At 37.5% G+C, this 20628-nt stretch overlaps 2 protein-coding genes across 2 annotated transcripts in view; one reads left to right on the top strand and one right to left on the bottom strand.

Annotated features, from left to right (window-relative positions):
- LOC118746469 overlaps nucleotides 1–20628 on the bottom strand; it is a 68922-nt gene that overhangs the window by 6759 nt on the left and 41535 nt on the right. Inside the window, exon 2 of the mRNA XM_036480318.1 lies at nucleotides 1135–1345. Coding sequence (XP_036336211.1) covers nucleotides 1135–1345 — 211 coding nt within the window. The remainder of the gene's footprint in view (nucleotides 1–1134; nucleotides 1346–20628) is intronic.
- The window catches only part of LOC118745933, a gene marked incomplete in the record, with an annotated part of 417943 nt that continues 416272 nt past the window's right edge, over nucleotides 18958–20628 (top strand). The window contains 1 exon segment of the mRNA XM_036479598.1: nucleotides 18958–19881.

Raw genomic sequence — 20628 nt, 5'->3', positions numbered from 1 at the left:
GTCGTCTACTATTTATAATACAAAAAGGGGCATACATCTTTGGTCTAGCTCAAACGAGGGAAGAATTACTACAACTAGAGTATGAAAACTGTAAATAGTTAAGTGTTTTAACTATCTAAGCCGCGCAACACTTGGAACAGAAAGTGAAATAAAAAAAATAAAAAATTGTAATGACCGAAAATATTTGTGATTTCGTTTCTTCCAAAAAATATTGCCCTTCCACGGTGAAAAATGTGTTTGATGTTACACTCAACCCTGTAAAAGGGCATTTATTTGCCCTTCTGTCCTTGTCTGGCTCACTCATTTCATAATATTGTCATTTTAAGCAACCATCCGATTTTCAGGGCAACCATCTCCCCTGACAGAGTTTTAAAGGGCATATTATGGACCATTTTTGCCTTGCAAGAGTGTGACATTTAAGATATGAATCGAACACGAAAATAGAACGGGACAATCAAAAGGCCAAATTGTTTGGTAAAAACGTAAACACCATAAGTACGAGTACTTGGCGGAGTTCACTAAGTACGCGAGTATATTCGGTATTATTTATGCATATTTGGAAGACTACTATGATGTTGGTTTAAAAATAATGGACTGAGTAAGAGCTAGAGTATAGACGTGAACGCCCTAATCACTGCAATATAATTCAAGCTAAGATTTTACGTTAAGGAAACCCACGGAACTTTTCATTAGTGAGCCTGAAAGTGAATCCACGATTAAGAAATACGTTCATAGAAAGCGGCTATAGAGGGAATTAACGTACATCACATTTCGTTCAAAAATATACTAACTAACAGGGAAGGACTCGTGTTGCTATGTAGCAACGAAAAGATGTTGTGCAAAACCAAATGCCATTCGTACTGGCATTGTTACGAAAGGACTTCGAAACGATAACCGGCATACTTTCATGTTACTGTCTACTTGCAGTTAACGCACTCAAGATATAAAGAACTGCAACGAGTCTACGAAACGCGCGAAGCCAGGAGTGAATGAAACACCTGAGCAACTCCTATGCTTACGTCGGGCAGTATCAAGATTTCGACTGAAATTCCTGGAGAATGCATATTCAGGAAATCTAGAGAATGCCTCCAAAGTGGTACGCCAGGTGCTTCCCAAACTTTGGCGCTTGCTTACCTGTCTTGACCCACGTATGAATTCCTGTTCCTTGAACTTGTGGTCCCAAAGTATACGAAATTTCCACAAATTAAATCTTGTTAAAAAATATTTCCATGGATTATGCAAATAGACTAACTTTGGTATGGTTTTTCGCTGTTCATTGTTACGTCTCATATTATTTTCCCAATTGTTTGAATTTGATCTGCTGCTGCCTTGAACGGTGGGAGGCCTGGCAAGAACGAATGCATATTTGAGTTGGTGATTGTGCGCGGAAACACAAGAGTGGAATGGGCGCCACGATGAACATTGAAAGCACGAGGGAAAATGAAAGTTAAGTCCGGCCCGAGATGCCCAAAATATACAATCAAAAATCACTAGTAATTTTGTTGACATTTTTTTCTGAAAATTCCTTTGTTTGACTTAAGTGAAGTTAAATGTTTTTCCTTTGATATTCTGTAAAAAAAATATTGGGAAATTAAATGGGGAGTCGGAGTTTCAACGCTAAATTTAGCCATTGTAATGAGTCCGCGGAAAAAATTCCAAGCAATTCGCCCGTTTACAACGAAAGACTTAAGGCACAAACTCGGAAATCGCGTAGCACAACATTTAAATGCTCGCCGTTTGTAAAGCGCTGCTAACCGATAACTTATCCAAAGTGGCTACATTAATTTCACTGTGACACAACGTGGGAACCGTATGCGAAGAAGAGAACTTTGTGCGAAGAAAGGAATTGAACAAAAGTATACTGGTGGCAAGAAAGGTGGGGGAAATAACTGAATAAAAAATCTCAGTTACCAGTTTCTGCAAGGAACGAGAAAGGGATGTTGTTTTCAATTTTTTTATTTCAGCATTCCTTTAAGTTCTTCTACGTTTTGTTGCCTCTTTATCACTCAAATCAAAATGAAAAGAAAAACCAAATATGATTCAACGGCTAAAAGTTTGTGGCAGCCAGACTAGACAAAAGCGTTTAAATTGGCAAGCCGGCATGGAGATCGTCTGGAGATTTCTTGCGTCTTCTTGGCTTTTAACTCTTCTAAATTATTGTTTGTGTGTTTGTTTTTATTTCTATTTTTGTTTTTGTTTAGAAGCAGAGGATTGTGTACGCTTGCATGGTCTTGACTGGCGGGCACCATCCTCGTTTACACATTACCAATGTTTGCACCATAGCTGTGCGAATGGTCAGCGCCATGAAGCAACCCAGCACAAAGTGTATGAGGGAAACTGGAAAAATACATTCTTGTTTGTAGAATGCATTGTACTTAATTGGCCGCTTAGAACATTTTTAATTCCAAGTTTTCGGCAGTGATGAGCCGAAGATTAAGGCCAATACAAGAATCAAAGTAAAGGTGAGTACGTACATAGATGAAGAACAGAATAAAGGAAAGCTAATAATAAAACCAAAAACAAAGACGCGTAAAGATAAATGCAAATGTGAAGATCAAGGTGAGTTAAAGGACTCTACCTATATGAGGGCAAAAGTGAACTGGAATATGTAGATGAAGAAAAAAAAACATAAATGTAAAAATTAAGAAAAATATGATACAAAAGAAGACGATGCGGATACCGATAAATGTAAAGATAAAGATAGATGAAGAAACATTAAAATAAGAGTAACTATAAAGAACAGGATATAGATAGATACACAGGGACGCACCTCACTTAAACTCACCGCACTTTAAATAACCACACCTGATCCTACCACAGCTAAATTCACCACGACTGAACTCATCGCACCTATTCTCACCAAACCGCACATAAACTCACCACACCTCAAGTCATCTCACCTAAATTTGGGAACAATTTTGAGATTTTAGAGATTTTCGTTATTCTCGGGACTAAATTCAAATTTTCAAAACTATTTTGGGATTCTTGGCACTATCACCTGAAATACAAATTATATTCTTTACAATTGGGATCATAGCTTTTTTTATTTTTCTGCACCAAATAACAAAAAAATTTACTTTGTGTATTTCAAGTTTAAGCAATTTTGCTTGCTTCGCTCAGCTTCACAATTTCTTAAATTTTCCACGTAATTTTTTACTTATTAGCAAATGCCCGACTTGCTTTGCGACGCCTGATAAGAACTTCTGAGTTGACCAATACAAAAATAGTGTTGAAATGCAAAAACGTTAGGTTGAAAGGACTGAAGAGCAGAACCTTCCTTGCTCATGGGCACTGAGATAACATATGATATATGTAATAATCTCATTCGATACTATGAGCTCTTATTTCCACCCGTGAGATATCTGCAAGTATTGCAAGGTTTGCCGATAGCACATAATCTTCTTCTATAATCCCGATGTAACACAGGATTAAAGAGTTTCCCATTCAAACGGGGTAGGAATACCATGGTCTCTCTAATTTTTCACACTTTTTTGAAAAAGTATATTTCATGATGCAGAGCACCCGACCTCGTTACCATAAATTAATGGAGACATAAACTATTTTTCCGGTTTAGTTTAAGGTCTCCTTATGAACAATACTTTTAATTTTTTGTTGCGACGTAGAAGCATAAATATTATTCGGACATCCCACTCGTGAGCATAAGACAAAAATGTAATCGCATGTCAAAGCAAAGCCTCAGAGAATACTGAAGACTTTAAAATTAAAATGGAAGGTCTGTGGGAATAAGTGGGACTCCTGACATTATTAAGGTTAGGTTAGGTTAAATTGATATTCTCCGAATGTAGACGGCATGCGGGCTGGGAGGTCCTATGACTTCTTGCAAACCCTCATCTCTTGTTAGTTTACAACAGGATACTCCGTATAGCTGTCTGTTCATAATGGTTCTCTGAATGTACTAAATCTATTGGAGATATCACGCCTCTGGTAAACACTTACTCTCTTTACTATAAGCGCTACACCCTCTTGTATAAGCTCATTTGTATACATTTAATATAGATCTTCCACATGTATAGGAAGTGCCACCCCCCTTTTAAAAAAGTATATCTTACTTACTATAAGCATCATCCATAGATATGCATGGCAACATACCAAATTTCATAGTCATCTGACTTACGGTTTCGAAGTTAAAGCTGATTAAAAAATTCTCGCCTATGGGAGGTGCCTCGCCCTCTCTCCCATTTTTTATACCCTATGTTATGTCCGAGATCACTGTCTAGATATCAGTTAAAACCCCATGAATATCCATTCAGCAGTATCGGAGATTAGTGAGTTCAAACGGACATACAGAAATACAAACATTCTAAAAATGGTCCAAATGTGTATTCTATTATATTCACTGCACCACCTTCGGTCATTCTTTTAAAGAAATTTTCAATGTACAGACACGACTTTTCTATAGTTTTATTATAGTATAGATTAACTTAAAATGTAAATATATTTAAACACAATGCAATTTTTAATAGTGTTTTAGGATTTCCATTATAAAATAAATAAACATTTCATTTTTCGTTTAAAACGAACTGACATACGTACATAAACATATATAAGATTTTCCTTTTATTATTTTAGAAAAAACACTTCGCTTCCAATTCATTTTTCTATCTTGCGGCAATGTGTTGCATGCAAATATTTGCAATTGCCCCACGTTAATAGACCCTATGCCTCAGCGCAGGCGCGGAATCGTATTTTATGTGGAACGTGCACTGCATTTGAACCTACATACATACATATATTATGAAAGTGTATACAGCAGTAAGGCTCTAAATAAAAAAATAAGAAAAAAATTTACCACCTACAGCAATCAACGGTCAATAGAGTGCTGCCAGTATCGATGATTTGGTTCAAAGCGCGCTTTATTGCATGCATCAAATTTAACGCATTTACATGTACTTCAATTTCAGACGGTTGTGTAGTATAAACCTTTAATATAGTATGTACGTATGTATGTATGCATGGATAAATACACTTCATTTTAAATGCAACTATATACTTGAAGGAGGATTAGCCTACAGCTAACTTAATGGGGCGTTGCGTTTATCTACGCGTTTATGCGAATAGTCGACCGCTGTAGTCCTTGTGTGGCACGCAAATCGCACAAGTCATAGATTGCCGAGATCGAATTGCTACTAGTATATAAACAAAAATGAAACAAAAAAAGAAGAAGTGATTAACTGCGGTCGTCATCCGTTAAAATACATATCTACAGCGGACTTGAAAATTCCATATATTTTCAGCACTTTAAAGAAGGCTTGCTTGTTTGAGGTCGGACTGGTGACCACCCGAACGATTCTCAAGTCATGAGGTAAATCTTGGACATGTACTGAACTTTATTGAATTCTATTGTGACTAATGGGCTGATGTCATTCTTATAGCTATATGTATGTATGTCTGTATATGACTTAGACCCCATATGAGTGAACTTCTAAGATTTAGACTATTGCATCTGTTTGCGAATAACGCCTTCGAAATTGATCTTAAGAAATCATTTACACAAAACTAATGCTTAGCTAACCGAGGAAGTGTCGCACATGCGCCTCTATGCAATGAAGAACTCCAAGGGATACCGGTTTGTCCAGTTTTATTTCTACTAACGAAGGTCCAATTGGTTTGGTAGCAAACAGTTTTTATATTCACCAATTGCCAAAATATGCAACCGCCTCTGCTCGGCAAGAATGGGCGTCCAACAATGCAAGGGAAGCTCAACGTCGAAAAGCTGCAATCACATCAGACGGCCCATGTATTTGGCTCGACTCTCTTAGTGCCGCCAAGGAAGTAAGATAAGAAGTGTCACGAAGCTGCGAATAAAAAATATGCCGCCTACTGGGCCACGATGCGCTCGGGCGCATAGGGAGCTATGAGGTTCTGATAAAGGGAGCCAAAGAGGAACGGTAGACATATTTGCCACAATAAGAAGAGAGTAGCCGAATTACGAATAGCTTGAAACACTGGCCGCCAGGAAAAACGACCGAAAATTTTACCAGAGAGCTAGGCAACTTAGGGTTCCTAGAACGTTACGAACTCCCGAACAGCCGTGGTCACCTAGCGACTGCTGTCCACACCGCACTCAAATAATGGAGGGAACACTTTTCCACCCTACTGAATGGCAGCAGCACTGAAAGAAGTTGAGGAGAGTAGCCCGAACCTCCAGTAGATGACGATGGAGTCGATGTCCCACCACCTAACTGTAACATGGTTCGAATAGCAATAACGCGCCTGAAAAACAACTAAGCTGCTGAAGCTGACGGCCTACCAGCTGAGCTATTCAAGAACGGATGCAAGGAGCTGTTAAGGTGCATGCATCAACTCTTATGCAGAATATGGTCAGATGAACGCATGCTCGACGACTGGAATTTAAATATGCTCTGCCCAATTCACAAGAAAAGCGATTCCGCTATTCGCGCCTACTACTGTGGGATCAGCTTTTTGAGCATAGGGTTCAAGGTCTTATCGAGCGTAAAGTCTGTAATACTCAAGACCACCATCAACAAACTAAATGAACCTTACAAGCGTAGCTTTAGATCTGACAAATCTATCATAAACAATTTATTCACACAATGCCAAATCATGGAAAAGACTCGCGAGAAAAGGATCGACACTAACCACCTATTTGTCGATTTCAAAGCCGCTTTCGGCAGCACTAAAATAAGGTGTCTATAAGCTGCGATGTCTGAATTTGGTCCCCGCGCGAAACTAATAACCCAGCTCTTCCAGACTTGGGAAGAATCTCAACGAGCCTTTTGATGCCAAACGAGGTATCAGAAAAGGTGACTCCCTTTCATTTGACTTCTTTAATCTGATGTTGGAGAAGATAATAAGAGCAGCTGACTAAACCGCTCAGCAACAATTTAATATAAGGGCGTATGCCGATGACATCGATATCATCGGTAACAAGAACCGCGAAATGTGTTCTGCCTTTTTCAAGTTGGATAAGGAGGCAAAGCGAATGGGTCTGGTGGTCGACGAGGACAAAACGTGGTATTTCCTGTAATCAAACAGTCGGAGAATAATCGTCTTGGCATCCACGTCACTGTTGACGATTACGCGTTTTTAAAGAGACGACTGCATTTTTTTTGGTTACCAGAAATAACACCGAGAAAAATGAGATCCAAAGCAGAATCATTCATGCCAACAATTGCTTTAGGCTGAGTAGGCAATTCCAAAGCAAAGTTCTCCCTCAACGTACGAAAGCCACTCATAATGCCCGTGCTGGTGTATGGCGCAGAAGCATGAACAATGAAAACATCTGATGGAAAAATTCTTCGAAAAATTTACGGGCCTTTACGCGTTGGTGACGGCGAGTACCGCAGATGATGGATCGATAAACTATATGAACTTAACAACGATAGCGACATAGTGTGACGAATTTAATTACAACCGCTACGCTGGCTTAGTCAAGTCGTACCAACGGACAAAAACACTCCAGCTTTGAAAGTATTCAACGCGAGTCGCGAAGCAGGTAACAGGGGAAGAGGAAAGTCACCTCTGTCATTGAAAGCCTAGGTGGAAAAGGACTTGGAATTGGTGTCAGTTAGCCCAGAAGAGAAACAGCGGACGTGCTTTGTCAGGCTCACACTTTACTGTGCCAATCAAGAAGAAGAAGTTTGTCTAAAAAATTGTAATTTATAGATAAAACTGTGAATATGACAACATTGGTTTGGTTGATATTTGAAAAATTACGATTTAAAAAAAAACACTAAAAATTTTCGGAAATAACAGATGATAACCGGTTTGGAAAACCCTAGTCAATCACCCTATAGAATATGTATTTACTTTGGTACATATCTCACGTTTAATATTATACAAAATTATTTCAAAATTTCAGTTTTGTGGGAAAACACAATCAATGTTCGATCAATTCATACAGTTACATGTTCGGGAAGAACATATTCTTCATATTAAGCTTATTAATTGTATGATGAAATTTCCAAAAATGTAAATCATATATGTATGTATGTATTTGTATATGCTTGTGCGGTTTAAAGGTGGACCTCCATAGCTTGCGTATCCGTATACGTGCGTTGGACATTTACGCTTAGAAATCATACTATTTACCATAAAAATTTGTATATTCAATTTTTCTGTCAAACGCACGCAAATCGAAAAATACGAGCCAAGAAAGTCTATATAATCCACATCGACACTTTCCGAACGCATTCAAGTCAGTTTTGGCACACGAAACAATTGTGTATATGGATAAGTGTGTATGCACAAGAAACTACATTTATACACAACATTCAATAAACCACGCACAAAGTTAACTAATTTGTTTTTTCACCTAAGCTTCCGGAGCGAATTGATTTCGTAGCAAAATTAGAATTGGCAAATGTCATTCGATCAACCAAATCTGCAATTTAATGCGAAATTTTCCGCTTGATTGGACAGTTCCTTTTGCCTGCTATGTTCTCTCATTTCAATCCGCTATTTGCGTCTCCTCTAAATCTTGCCTGTTCAATTTGTTTGTTTTGATTTTCTGCAAAATTTACTTATTCTTTCAACCTGGCTTTGCAATAACCCGAAGGTAAGAACCTTTTAATGAAACCAGTCATTAAACAAAACCGAAACTTGATTTGGAACTCGTTTTGAATTGGTCAACAACATTGGCCAACAGTATCCAGAAATATATACTCGTGCATACATACATATGTAAACAAGTATTCCTTCAGTTCATATTCTTGAAGCTGCAAATCTGCAAAAAGAAGGCAACTTAAAAGAAAAATAGAATTTTGAGTGAGCACAACGACTGAGCAGTAAATTTGCGGTGCTTGAAATATTAGACTGTTGGATGTATGGATGTATGCGGGTTTATATTTGTACAAAAACAACAGCAAATGCAGTATATGTTTGTGGAGAGAACAGTGATTATTTTCGTTGATTTCTTGCCATCACAATTTGCTTTCATGAAGTGGCTGACATTCTTTCCGCGGTCAAATTTTCATCATTTCGAATAAAATATTTTCGTCTAGAATTTTTATTTATAACTCATTTGTCGCCGAAAAAGTGTCGAAAATATCCTCAGATTTTCGTACAGTTCCGTTCAACTGAGGAGACTCAATAAGATTCCACAGGAGACCGTAACGGTTAATATCATTATAATGGAACTCAGAATTTAACTGTAAAAACTAAATTTCTGTTTTACTTTTATTACTTTTAATAATATTTTTCTGTCATACTATAATCGTTTTAATTTCTTAATTTTTTAGATCATAAAAGATTTAAATCAGTCATAAAAACGTATAACGATTTAATGATCGAAAAACAAAAATAAAAAAATAAGGATTTTGCAATGATCTGTAAATAAAAACCTAGATAATTAACTGTTAGTTCCGGTCTCAGGATTTTACATTTTAAGTCTTTGGAGCATCTACGCGCGCAAGTTGTTTATTCCAGTTTTAATTGATTCCGAACCTCTCCATATAAAATTCCCTACTCTACGTCATCCCCTTTAAGAGTTAAAAGGAACTTTGTGACTTTGCTGTCGCACAGTGATATTTGGTCTCCAATTTGTGCCCATAAATCTAGAAATAAATTATCGATTTTGGGGTTTTATTTTCTTTGGTTGCCTAAAATGCTGTTTCAGCTATCGAAATATGTTTAAGACAGGTCCCGATCTTTTGCATCTGTTTGTATGATTAGTGGTAAAGTGTTAGTTAGTTGACGCAGCGCTCTCAAAAGTAAAAATATAATACTCAAATTTAAAAGATCGCCAAAAGCCATAGGAGCAATCGATTTTAATTTTGTTAAAAGGGGTTTTCTTTTACAGGTGAGTTCTAAATAAGGTATATTTTTAAACTTGTTTAAAATGTTCAATGAATTATTCAAGTGAATTTTTTAATAAAAAAAGTTTAACGAAAAAGTCATAAGTTTTTTGCTCCAAGTTTCACCAATAAAAAATATATGTTTATTTCAAGGTAATTATATTTCAAACTAGGGTACTAAATATTGAATCCGACCGTGACCGATCTTTTGTTGAAGACGCGATTTTGTAACATATAATATTGAAAATGTTTGAAGATGGTTATTTGAAACTAATTTTTTCAACCAATTTGGTGTAAGACCCCCGTAAATATGACTATATTATAATTTAATAGCATTTTTATTTAATTTTAAATACAAACTTAAAAACCTGGTATAACTCAATACTACGTGAATTTAATAAATATGTTTCAAATGAAATAAATTTATTTTCGTTTCAGGCGCCATATTGGATCGGCCAGTTAGTTTTTTATTATTTTTATTTCAGGTTCGAATTTTGCGACCCCAATAACTCCTAGCAAGCCATTCTTACTATTATTTTTAGCAAAATTATTGTGTTTAAGATTTCGGGCGCCATATTCGATCAGACAATTTGTTTTTTTTTTTGTTTTTTTGATTTCAGATTCGAATTCAGCGACTTCGAAGACCCCTTGTAAACCCGAATTCAATATACTCACTTTTTAAATTATGGGCAAAATTGGGTATCAAGTATCACTGTGTGTCCTAAGCTCCACACCGTGATGCAAAAATAAAAGGTGATTTCAGTACCTTGACGTCCTTTTCGGCACACTTATTGCGGTCATGCATTTTATAGTAGTGAAAAATATCCTGATTCGTTACTGCTTTTACTGCACCCTGTGCCAATTGCTTTAGGAAATGTAGTACAAGAAGGAGCATCGGCAACACTAGAAATAAGAATGCCGATTGTGTTAAAACTGCAACAAACACTAATCTACTGAAATCACCTTTTACTATTGCACCATGCTCCGCATATATGTAGCTCTTGAACAGTATTGCCAGATATCTTTATTAATTATACATTTTCAGATTTTTAGCTTCAACCGTTGACAGTTTGTAGTGAAAATTTTAAATTTTACAAAAAAAGCTGTATTAAAAATTTTCTATCTCTTGATACTCCAATCCAGACAACTTCTTTTAGTCTGATTTTAATTCCGGAGTTTAAAACAATCACGTGCTTCTTCATGAAAGGGGAGAGTGGGTTATCTGAAATCACTATTAAACGTGCAGAAAAAAGTATTGTGTAATTTATGGATGACCACTAAACAAAAACAGTCTTTATAAAATGAACAGTTTTTTTTTAAGAAATTCAATTTCACTATTTTTCTCAAATTGTTTTGTTGGTTTTTTTTATATTCGGTTCGTACCTCAAAAAGCCCAGAAATTTCCAATTTATTACTTCTTTTTTTTTTAATTGACTTTGAAAATCATTCTTTCCATATTTTCTGTGGGTAATGAAATACGAAGAACCGCTGAAGCCATTTTGCTCAAAAGAGGAAGAAGCGCTGCACCTTCATCAGCCCTTTTTGTCTTAAAAACTGAATAACAAAAAATATTTCCCTATCAAATTTCTTAGAAAGTGTAAAGTCGAATTGTTTTCCCAAAAAAAAAATTTTAACCTTTTCTAGAAGTCAATTTAGAAAATTTTTAGATTGCCTTAGTTGTAAATTATAGTTAACAAGTAAAAAAGTATAAGTTCGGTTGAAACCGAATTTTATATACCCGCCGCAGGTATCAACTATCGTCGTTCCAACTTTCTTTAAACTACCTTAACTTCTATAACAGTCTTACGTATTAACTTGGAGTAAATGAACGTCCTTCGTTATTAAAATATCGCAGTTTACGTATATCCGAAAATTACCGTTATAGAGGAAGCCGGTGCAATTCTAGTCCCATTTGAATAATTTTCAACAAATAGCTTTTTCGTACCAAGGTTATGAAATGCACCGAGTTTGGTAAGAATTGATAAATCGGTTACCTAAATACACATTTTTGGTCATAAGTGGGCGGCGCCACGCCCAAAGTCCAAAAATTTATAATAATCGAATTTCCGGCTCAGTGTTCACTGCAATCATCGATTTTGAGTCAATTAGCTTCAGTAGTTACTGATTTGTCGCAGTTTTCGTGTAAATTACAGTTATATGGGAGGTGGGCGTGGCTATTGTCCGATTTCAAATATTTTCAACAAATTTCTTAGCTGGATCCTAAGCAAGGCTCGTACCGAGTTTGATAAGGATTGGTGAAGCGGCTACTTAGATACAGTATTTAATCATAAGTGGGCGGGGTCACGCCTCTTTTCCGAAAATTTTGCAATACGATTATTTTGCCCCAAATTTTACTTCACGTACTAATTTACAACAATTTCGATCCAATATTTACTGAAATATCATAGTTTTTGCATTTTTCGAAGAATACCGTTATATGAGAAGGGGGCGTGATTACAGTCCGATTTCGCCCATTTTCAAAGCAACCTATATACCAAATTGAGACATCTCAACTTTTGCTCGAGTTATCGTGTACACGGACAGACGGACGGACGGACGGACGGACAGACAGACATGGCTTAGTCGACTGCTCTTTTCATTTTGATCATTTATGTATACATTTGTCTATATCTATCTCGATTCCTTTAGGCTGTTACAAACAACCGTTACGCGAACAAAGTTAATATGCCCTTGTGCACAAGTGCGCTCGGGTATAAAAATGGAAATATGGCAACACAGCTCTTTAAAATGTGGAGCATTGCGTTGTAGTTCACACGTTCCTGTCTGCTGGGTCATGTATATTTACATATATCCTGCTCCCGTTTTATAATACAAATGTGTTGGTATCGACACCTCGTCTTTTGGTGCGTCTGCCGAAAGAGCGATTCTTTGGCGTGTCTAACGCCTTCTCGTTGCTAATGACGCCAGTGTGCTCCGGTACCCAATACAGGTGTACCTACGCATCACCGTTCATATACTTCAGCCATGGTTAGCCAGCACTCTATCACACTTCGCACCAAAATATTGTGCGATATACATAAATCAATATACATAGATACACAAGTGCATGCCGTAAAAACAATAAACAATATATGTATATGGAATTTCTTTGTTTTTTTTTTCGTTTAACGTACTTTCTTTTCCTTTCCTTAGGCCATTACATTTTGTGTGTTATATACATAAACGAGTACATATGCATGCTCTCCTTTAAAACTCTATGCATAAGATGTGTAAATATGTACATAGTTTCTGCCCTTGAAAAGCCAAATTCACTTTTGAGCAATTTGGGATTTGCACAACCATCATCACCAGCATATAAATAGCACACCCTCTTCAAATGAGGCACAATTCAAAAATGAGATCCGGAAATATAACTGCTTGTGGATCGTACGATTTACCGCAATTAATACGAAACAGGTATAATAGCAGTTTTCTAGTTAGAGTATATAATCATGGCGAAAAAATTCGCAAAAATTGGAGATAAATCTTACGGGTGGACTTATGCAAAAGAATCGATCTTAATTTTTGTATGAGTTGTGCTTCTTTTGAAGAGGGTGTGCAATAATTTGTATACACTTTATAAGGGTGGACATCCGTCAAGAAACATCACAACCCGAAAATGTCAGTATGTGCATAAAGTGTATGACAAAAATAAAGCACGTCTCTTAAAATGAGTGGTTTGTGCTCAATAATGAGACTCAAATTTTTTGTCCATTAATAGGTCTTAAGCAGGGATCACACGATCACGATTTGTACATTTTGATAGTTAAAGAGTGGGGTTGTTTGGACATTTTTTTACATATTAAGCTGAACACATGCTCGATAAAAATTTCTAGACAACACACTCAGTGACTGTCAAAATTTTTAAATATGCATTAATATCTTCATAAGACATGATTGAATAAAAGCAAACAGTTCATTATTAGGAGCAGTTTTTGCAGGGTAACTTTTCGAGGTTTTCATATGCCGTATGCCATATAAATATATGCATCTGGCAAGCAAAATATCTGAGTGTGCAGATTTTTGGAATATTTTATTTTTACTTCACTTGTTGCGAAAAAATCATTAGTACAATATGATCTACGATCTTTTATATTTAGTACAAAAAATAACAGGAAAATTTAGCCACAAAATTTGGTCTTCTGCTCAAAAACTCTTATTTCAATCTGTTCTCTAAATAAGTTTTTTTTTTTTTGGCAACAAAAAAACACCAACCTTTAGTTCTTTATATCGGCATAATAATTATCAGTAAATGGGTAGAGATGTGGAAATACCAACAAAAATTAATACTTTTCACAATTTGTATTTCAATAATTTTTAATAATATTTTCGACTAGCCCAAAATTTTAGAAAGCAACAGATGTTTCACATTTGTATAATATTTCCCGCTTAAGTGACCCTCGGTTAATTGGTTTGCCCCTTAATTGATTCCTCGCTTAAATTAACTAACAATTTTGCAATTTTTGAAATGAAATTAAGCGGGAAATACTGCCTTAAAATGATTAATGTTGCAAGTTTCCGCTTTTCTGCACTGAGAAAAGAGTTTAGTATCGTCAACCAAATATGTTTTCCTCAACACATGATCTCATTATAAATAGTTACCAGTTTTAATCTAACTTTTTTCTGAGTGTATGTACATTTCCCATAGATTTCCAATAGGTTTGAGATCGGATTATTGAGCTTGCTACATCGGTTAACCAATTTTTTAGTCATGAAATTCGGATTGTTATAATGTGGACGGATCCACTTAGAAGGCATCTCTTCAATTTCACTATTCAAAATAATCGACCAGGCCAGGATCGAACCATTTACCTAAATTTGCCTTACAAACTAGGAACAAACGCAAAAATCCAAGTGTATGTTCCCAGTAGAAAAAATTTTCACCGATGACATCGTCACTAGTGTGGATTTAGTGTCATCGTCGCAATTGCTGAGAATCGAGAATCATAAACGACATATCGCTGACAATGACACTGGTGCAAATGTCATGGAGGTGTACTCCTATGAAAGACTTATAACGGACTGTCTTGCAACGGTCACTTTTAAAATGCCCATTGCAGGATACTGTTGCTTGGATGTCATCAATGATCACTACATGACAAAGTCATGCAGAGGCCATCAACGACCAAATTACTATTTCTATGCATGAAAAAGTCATGAATGTCTTCCATATAAACGGAGCCCAAAGTCATTTAAGACGTAGCATGGCCATACAAGACACTTAAGTGACTAATGCATGACATTCGCGACGGGATTCACATGTTTGTTCAATTATGTACATGAAAATGATTGCTCTCTGCGATGCGTCCTATAGTTTTGTCTGACACCGTCCGTGCTGATACGCACGTTTTTATGCCCTATCGTCTGTGTCGTTCTCTTTACAATTTACAAAATTCGCTATTCACAATCATTTAACCACCAACGCCACACATACATACATACATAGACTGCCTCAATGCCCATCAGCATCAACGTCAACATCACTCCAAATGTCCTTACAATGGAATCAATAACAACAGCAAATGCAATAACAAAGGGTATTGGCACAGAGCAGCTGCAGTTGTTTCGCCAACCACCCCTTGAAGCTGTGAAACGACAAAAAAAATTACTCTCCTCGTAGAGTAAACTCAGGTCGGATATGCGATGTGGCGCTAGCGAAGACGTGACTGACTGAGTGACTAACTGACGTGCCTCCACCCCAAAACCACGCCAAGTTATAACCAAAATGATGCCGATACCGAATGAACAAAAGAAACCAAAATAAAAGCAGCTGATGAGTAGCAACAAACACCGGCTAACACATCCACTCCCAATGCACGTGAGTAGTTGATACACATGCGCCATACAGCAACAACAATGCAAACAAAAGCAAAAGCCGGTAAAGATGTATTGCAAAAATCAGCTGAACAACAACCAACAAAAGAAAACACTGAAATAAACAGTGAATACGCCGAGAGCGAAGAGAACGACTGTTGCCGGAAGAGAGGGTTGAGAGTGGAAATTATAAAAGTTCATTTTCCGACCCATGTCTACGAAATTCCACAAATTCATTTTGACTACCACATACTACTATTTACATATCTATATTATTTGTCGATTCATTTCTTCTTGGCTAACGTTGGCCTAGTCAGCTGGCTGGTGCACTCTTAACGACTTCGAGCTTACTGTTTTGCCTTTAACTTAGAACAAAATATTGGTAGCATTCGTTAATGTTACATTACGTAGAGCTCGATGAAATCATCTCATTGGCTTTGAACTAACTGCCGTGTTGTTGAATTGGTTGCATTAAAGTGTAAGATATCTCTCAGTTTTAGTTTGATTTATAAATTTATTAGGGTATCAAAGATCTTATTAAAAGGTTTGCCCCAAAAATGGCTTTTAGCCTTAGATCATACTACTCCTCAGCCAATCCACTTAGTTCTACCAACGAAACCGTACTATCCGAATCCCCGAAAAATAATTTCGATAGTGATTGCGATAGGTTAGTAATATGCGGTAGTCAGTAAGGAATTCCGATAGGACAGTGACTGGTCATTACCCCGAGTAAAGATAGAACTGTGGCTGCGAATGCAGTCAGGAGCTCCTTTTACCGCCCCTGATCCACTCTAGGCCAAAGGAACTTTGCAATTGTCTAATAACCGTACACTGAGTTGACATGAAGCCGCTCCCTGTTCGGTAATATCATTTCAAGGCAACCTTTCAAGTCGACTCGTCAGCCATGCAGTTTTCAGCAATGTCACTATGGCTTGGTATTCCGGCGAAATTGTGTTTAGAGGTCCTTCAATCCCTGACCAACTTTGAGCACACCATTAGTGAGTTCAGGGCTTTGCTCGCCGCTGAGCTATCAGATTAGATTCGTATACCCGTTATTGACGGCAAACCCCTGGGTAGTAAATCCATTGTACCACTCAAACATTTGTTTAAGAAAATTTGTATAGATAAAAATCTCTTGTATTCAGTGACGAAATCGAAGCCCTCTAGACTTACAGAGTGCTACAAAGTGGAGCTTGTTATGCATCCTATTGCCCTGAGCTTCATTGTTGCCTGTTCCATGTCAGCTTTGCCTGTATTCCCAACAGGCGTTAAGCGACAGAGTGGGAGTGAGGGCAGCCCGCTGTACGCACTCTAGCTGCTTAAGTTTTCTCTGACGAGTTTTACCAGGCGCGAGCTCCATAAAACATAGTAAGCTTAGCCTTCCTGTTTTAGAGCCAATAAATTACTATGGGCGAGAGGCCATTTGTTTACCAATAGATCGCCGGCAGCGATAAAAATTAGATGATTCCTTCCTCATTGTGAGGATTCCGCGACAGTTTCCCATCTAGGATTAGGTAAGAAAGCTGCAAGCGATGGTCAATAATTTAGGGAATATACGCAGGAATAAGTCGTTTTAATTCAATTTGCCACTACTCAAAACATACGTATAAACTGAATTTCGATTCGCTTTGAAAGAGCGAAGTGTTTTGGCTCACACTCCATTTCAAATCGGTAGTTTATTTCTCCAGACAGTTAGAAAGAGTGTATAAACACCTCTTGTATTTCCTAATGATTTACATCAGTTCTGTCTTGCTAGGATTCAGACATCCCTAAATTAGAGCGCTAAGCATTTTGAAGCGCCAAATTAGGGGATGGCTGATTGACAGCGACGCCGAGGTTAACCGCTCTTTTAGTCACCAAGTTTAGATAGCCTTGGGCCAAATCGTATAGGTTGCCTAAAAATTCTCTTTTTAGCATATGTGCCAAGTTGTCAGGGGCTTGCGCTCTGCTGCAACTCCTTGAACAGGTCGTTCACGACTACAAAGAATAAAGATAGGGTACTACTTCTTACAGTGTGCATCTTTTCACTCGGCGCTGTAAGCAAGCGCAGCTTCACACGCTGTGAAGCTCGGTCTTCTCAGACATTTCTTTATTCTCTATTATTATAACGCCTCTAGACACGAATAAAGGCGCGAGCTGAAAAGTTGACCGCGGAAAAAGACGCATAAAGAAAACTTCAGCGAAGAAAGGCACCTAAACTTAGTCGACGGCGAAGAAAGACGCGTTAATCTATTTTACGGCGAAGAAAGACGCATAAATTATTTTCGCGGTCAACTATGTTTGTGAGTGTATTTGTATGTATATTATCTAAAGGGATTTGGGGAATAATGCTGAAGTGAGAGTCCTTGGCTAGGTACAAATCTATGTTTACCCGTCTTTCTTCGCCGTGAACTAGGTTTACACGTCTGTTTTCGCCTAAGTTTTTTTACGCGTATTTTTCCGTCAATGCGTCCTTTTTCGCAGTCAAAACAATGGCGCGTCTTTATTCGTGTTTAGTGACGATAAGCATGCGTCACCCTTTGGATATACCCACTTCTCACGCTATTTCCGCAAATTTAAGCCAGTCACCTTCACGGCAACTCCATAGCGCGCTCCCGCGATAGTCGGATCAACTAAATGGGAACGACCTACATTCATATCTGACCAACAAGGTATGCCACTCAAGAGCATCAGTTCCCAAACCTCTTTGGGAAATTTGTATGATGTTGCAACAACAACAACTCGATAGGCCTTTCCAGCTGTGCAGGTACGCTGTGGTTCGGTTCCGGAGACTTCAATGATTTGAACGAGTTTATCGTTCATACAATTTGAGAGAGGGCAGTCTCATCTTTTATCTTTTCGGATTCTTATTTCGGACTTGTAAATTCCCCGTCCAGATTTATAAAGTTTCCAGTAGAAAATAACAGTACTAACACCTCCATTGACTTCCTTACATCTTCAGCTGCGCTTACAAGCGACTGTCGACGTCTTAACACAGCCTAATTTGTAATTTTCTGTACCAGAATGGTCTTCGTTTTCAAAAGAAGATACCCTCAGCATACGCATTTGCTAACCTCTATGAAACTTATTTATCGGATCTTGTGTAGAGGGTATATATTTTATTTCCGCAGAATGCAATTGCTTGTAATTTCTGCCCGGGCAGTGGTTATTGCAGCTTCTCTTCTGCTGCATTCAAAAGTTGTTTACACAGCCACTGGTTTTTTGCCAATAACAATTTCAGTTTTGCTATTATTATCGGCGCAGATGCAGCACCAGTCCACAGTCCACAATTCATTCGAGCTCGCAATGCAGTCATTCCGGGCGGTGCTCAGACAAAAAGCAACTTGCAATACTGACGGTATTGGTGTCCAATTGGACTGCACTTGTGCACATTCGCTGCGTTCACAGCGGCTAGTTGGAATTTGTTGTCGATGCGTTGCGGTTGTGAAAAGCGGACGTGTGCGCGTACATATATCACGCTCTATTGCGATACGGGCGTATGTGCAACGGTTAAAGTGCTACAGTTTTTTTTTTTATAATTTATGAAAAATTTTGCAAATCTTCATTTTCATTTAAAACGAAAATATGTAGTGGAAATGCTATTCCTCACAGATAAGCTTAAGATTTTGTTGTAGTATGACCTTTTTTGAATGATGTGGAAATGAATGGTGACAAATGGTGTATCCAGACGATGCAGACAAAAATTGGCAGTGAACGGCGCTTCCTGTCACAGCGCAGCTTACAATTGCTGCCGTTCCGGCCAGCGATTCCCATTGGCCTTCTCAATTTTTTTAGTGATTTTTTATAGATACTCGGTAGTTGTTTGTGAACATGTGTGTGAACCAAGAAAAAATTCACGAAAATATGTATGAAGATTCTTTTAAACAAGTATTGACTTTCTATTTTTATTTTTCAATAAATCTCAATAATATATTGCGTCCAATACTTCTCCAGTAAGAAATTAATTACCGATATTTATCTCACGTGTTTAAAAGTGCCAGCGAACGTAAATCGCAAAAATTGTCTGTATTTCTGCAAAGTCAAAATCTTTCGCGCAGAACAGCAATAATAGATAAATGTTTTTTCCCCGATTTATACACGTCTAATCCATTAAGTGCTTCAAATCGCACACAAGCGTGAGCAACCTACCCCAAGCCAATGAGGTGACGCTCATGCAAAAGCAACAAAAGTAGTGGACCCAGCACGCCGTTTAAAGCAGAATATGTCCACACAATAAAATCGCAACAATTGCAGAAAAGAGCAGCACTAAGCGGCTTACCACACGGCGGAAATAGCATAGTCAACAGCAAAGGTAAGTGTGTACCTCCTGCGTTCTGCCCCTACAACCTCTTTCCGGCACACCATGTTTGGCCAGCAGCCCAGCACTGCTCAAGCCTTATGCTTATGTACATACATATGTATGCTTACTAAGGTACTGGTGAATTCTGGCCAACACATGTGTTAAATGCCTCATTGGCTGGTTAGTTCGTGATTCAGCGAAATAGGCAAATAAAAAAAAAAAAACAACACCTGAACGAAGCAAAGAGAAGAGCAAAGGAAAAATTATAAATAGTGTAGCGTAAAAAATTTATGTTTAAAAACTTTTGCTTTTTCTTCTACTTTGATAAAAGTTGGTTTGTATGATTCTCACAAACTGTTCCCAAGTCTGTTCTTTCCTTTGTATTACGCGCGTATACATGCCACTTCTGAGCACAGTTCTTATTTAGCCTGTTAACTGACTCTGTTTCTATAAAAAAGAAAATAAAAATATTTCAGGAAACGGAAAATGAAAGCAATTTACACTTATTCTTCCCTTACTTGCATTTTATCTCCACCAATACTATGCTGATTTTGTGGGAAAATATTTTATTTTATCACATGTGAGGACATGTGTTTTAGAGCATACATATTTACATACAAAGAGAGTTATGGACTACTTTTTTTACATATATTTTTTTGTTAAATCTGCTTATATTATACGTTATTAATCCTAACTGCAAGTCTAAAAATCTTAACTCTTATTTGCAATAACATAGCTCACACCCTGGGGTTGTGCCCT

This window comes from Rhagoletis pomonella, unplaced genomic scaffold (assembly GCF_013731165.1).
Source record: "Rhagoletis pomonella isolate Grant_MI unplaced genomic scaffold, Rhpom_1.0 Rhpom_scaffold_00010, whole genome shotgun sequence".
NCBI classification, from domain to species: domain Eukaryota; kingdom Metazoa; phylum Arthropoda; class Insecta; order Diptera; family Tephritidae; genus Rhagoletis; species Rhagoletis pomonella.
This window is presented reverse-complemented; position numbering and strand designations above follow the sequence as displayed.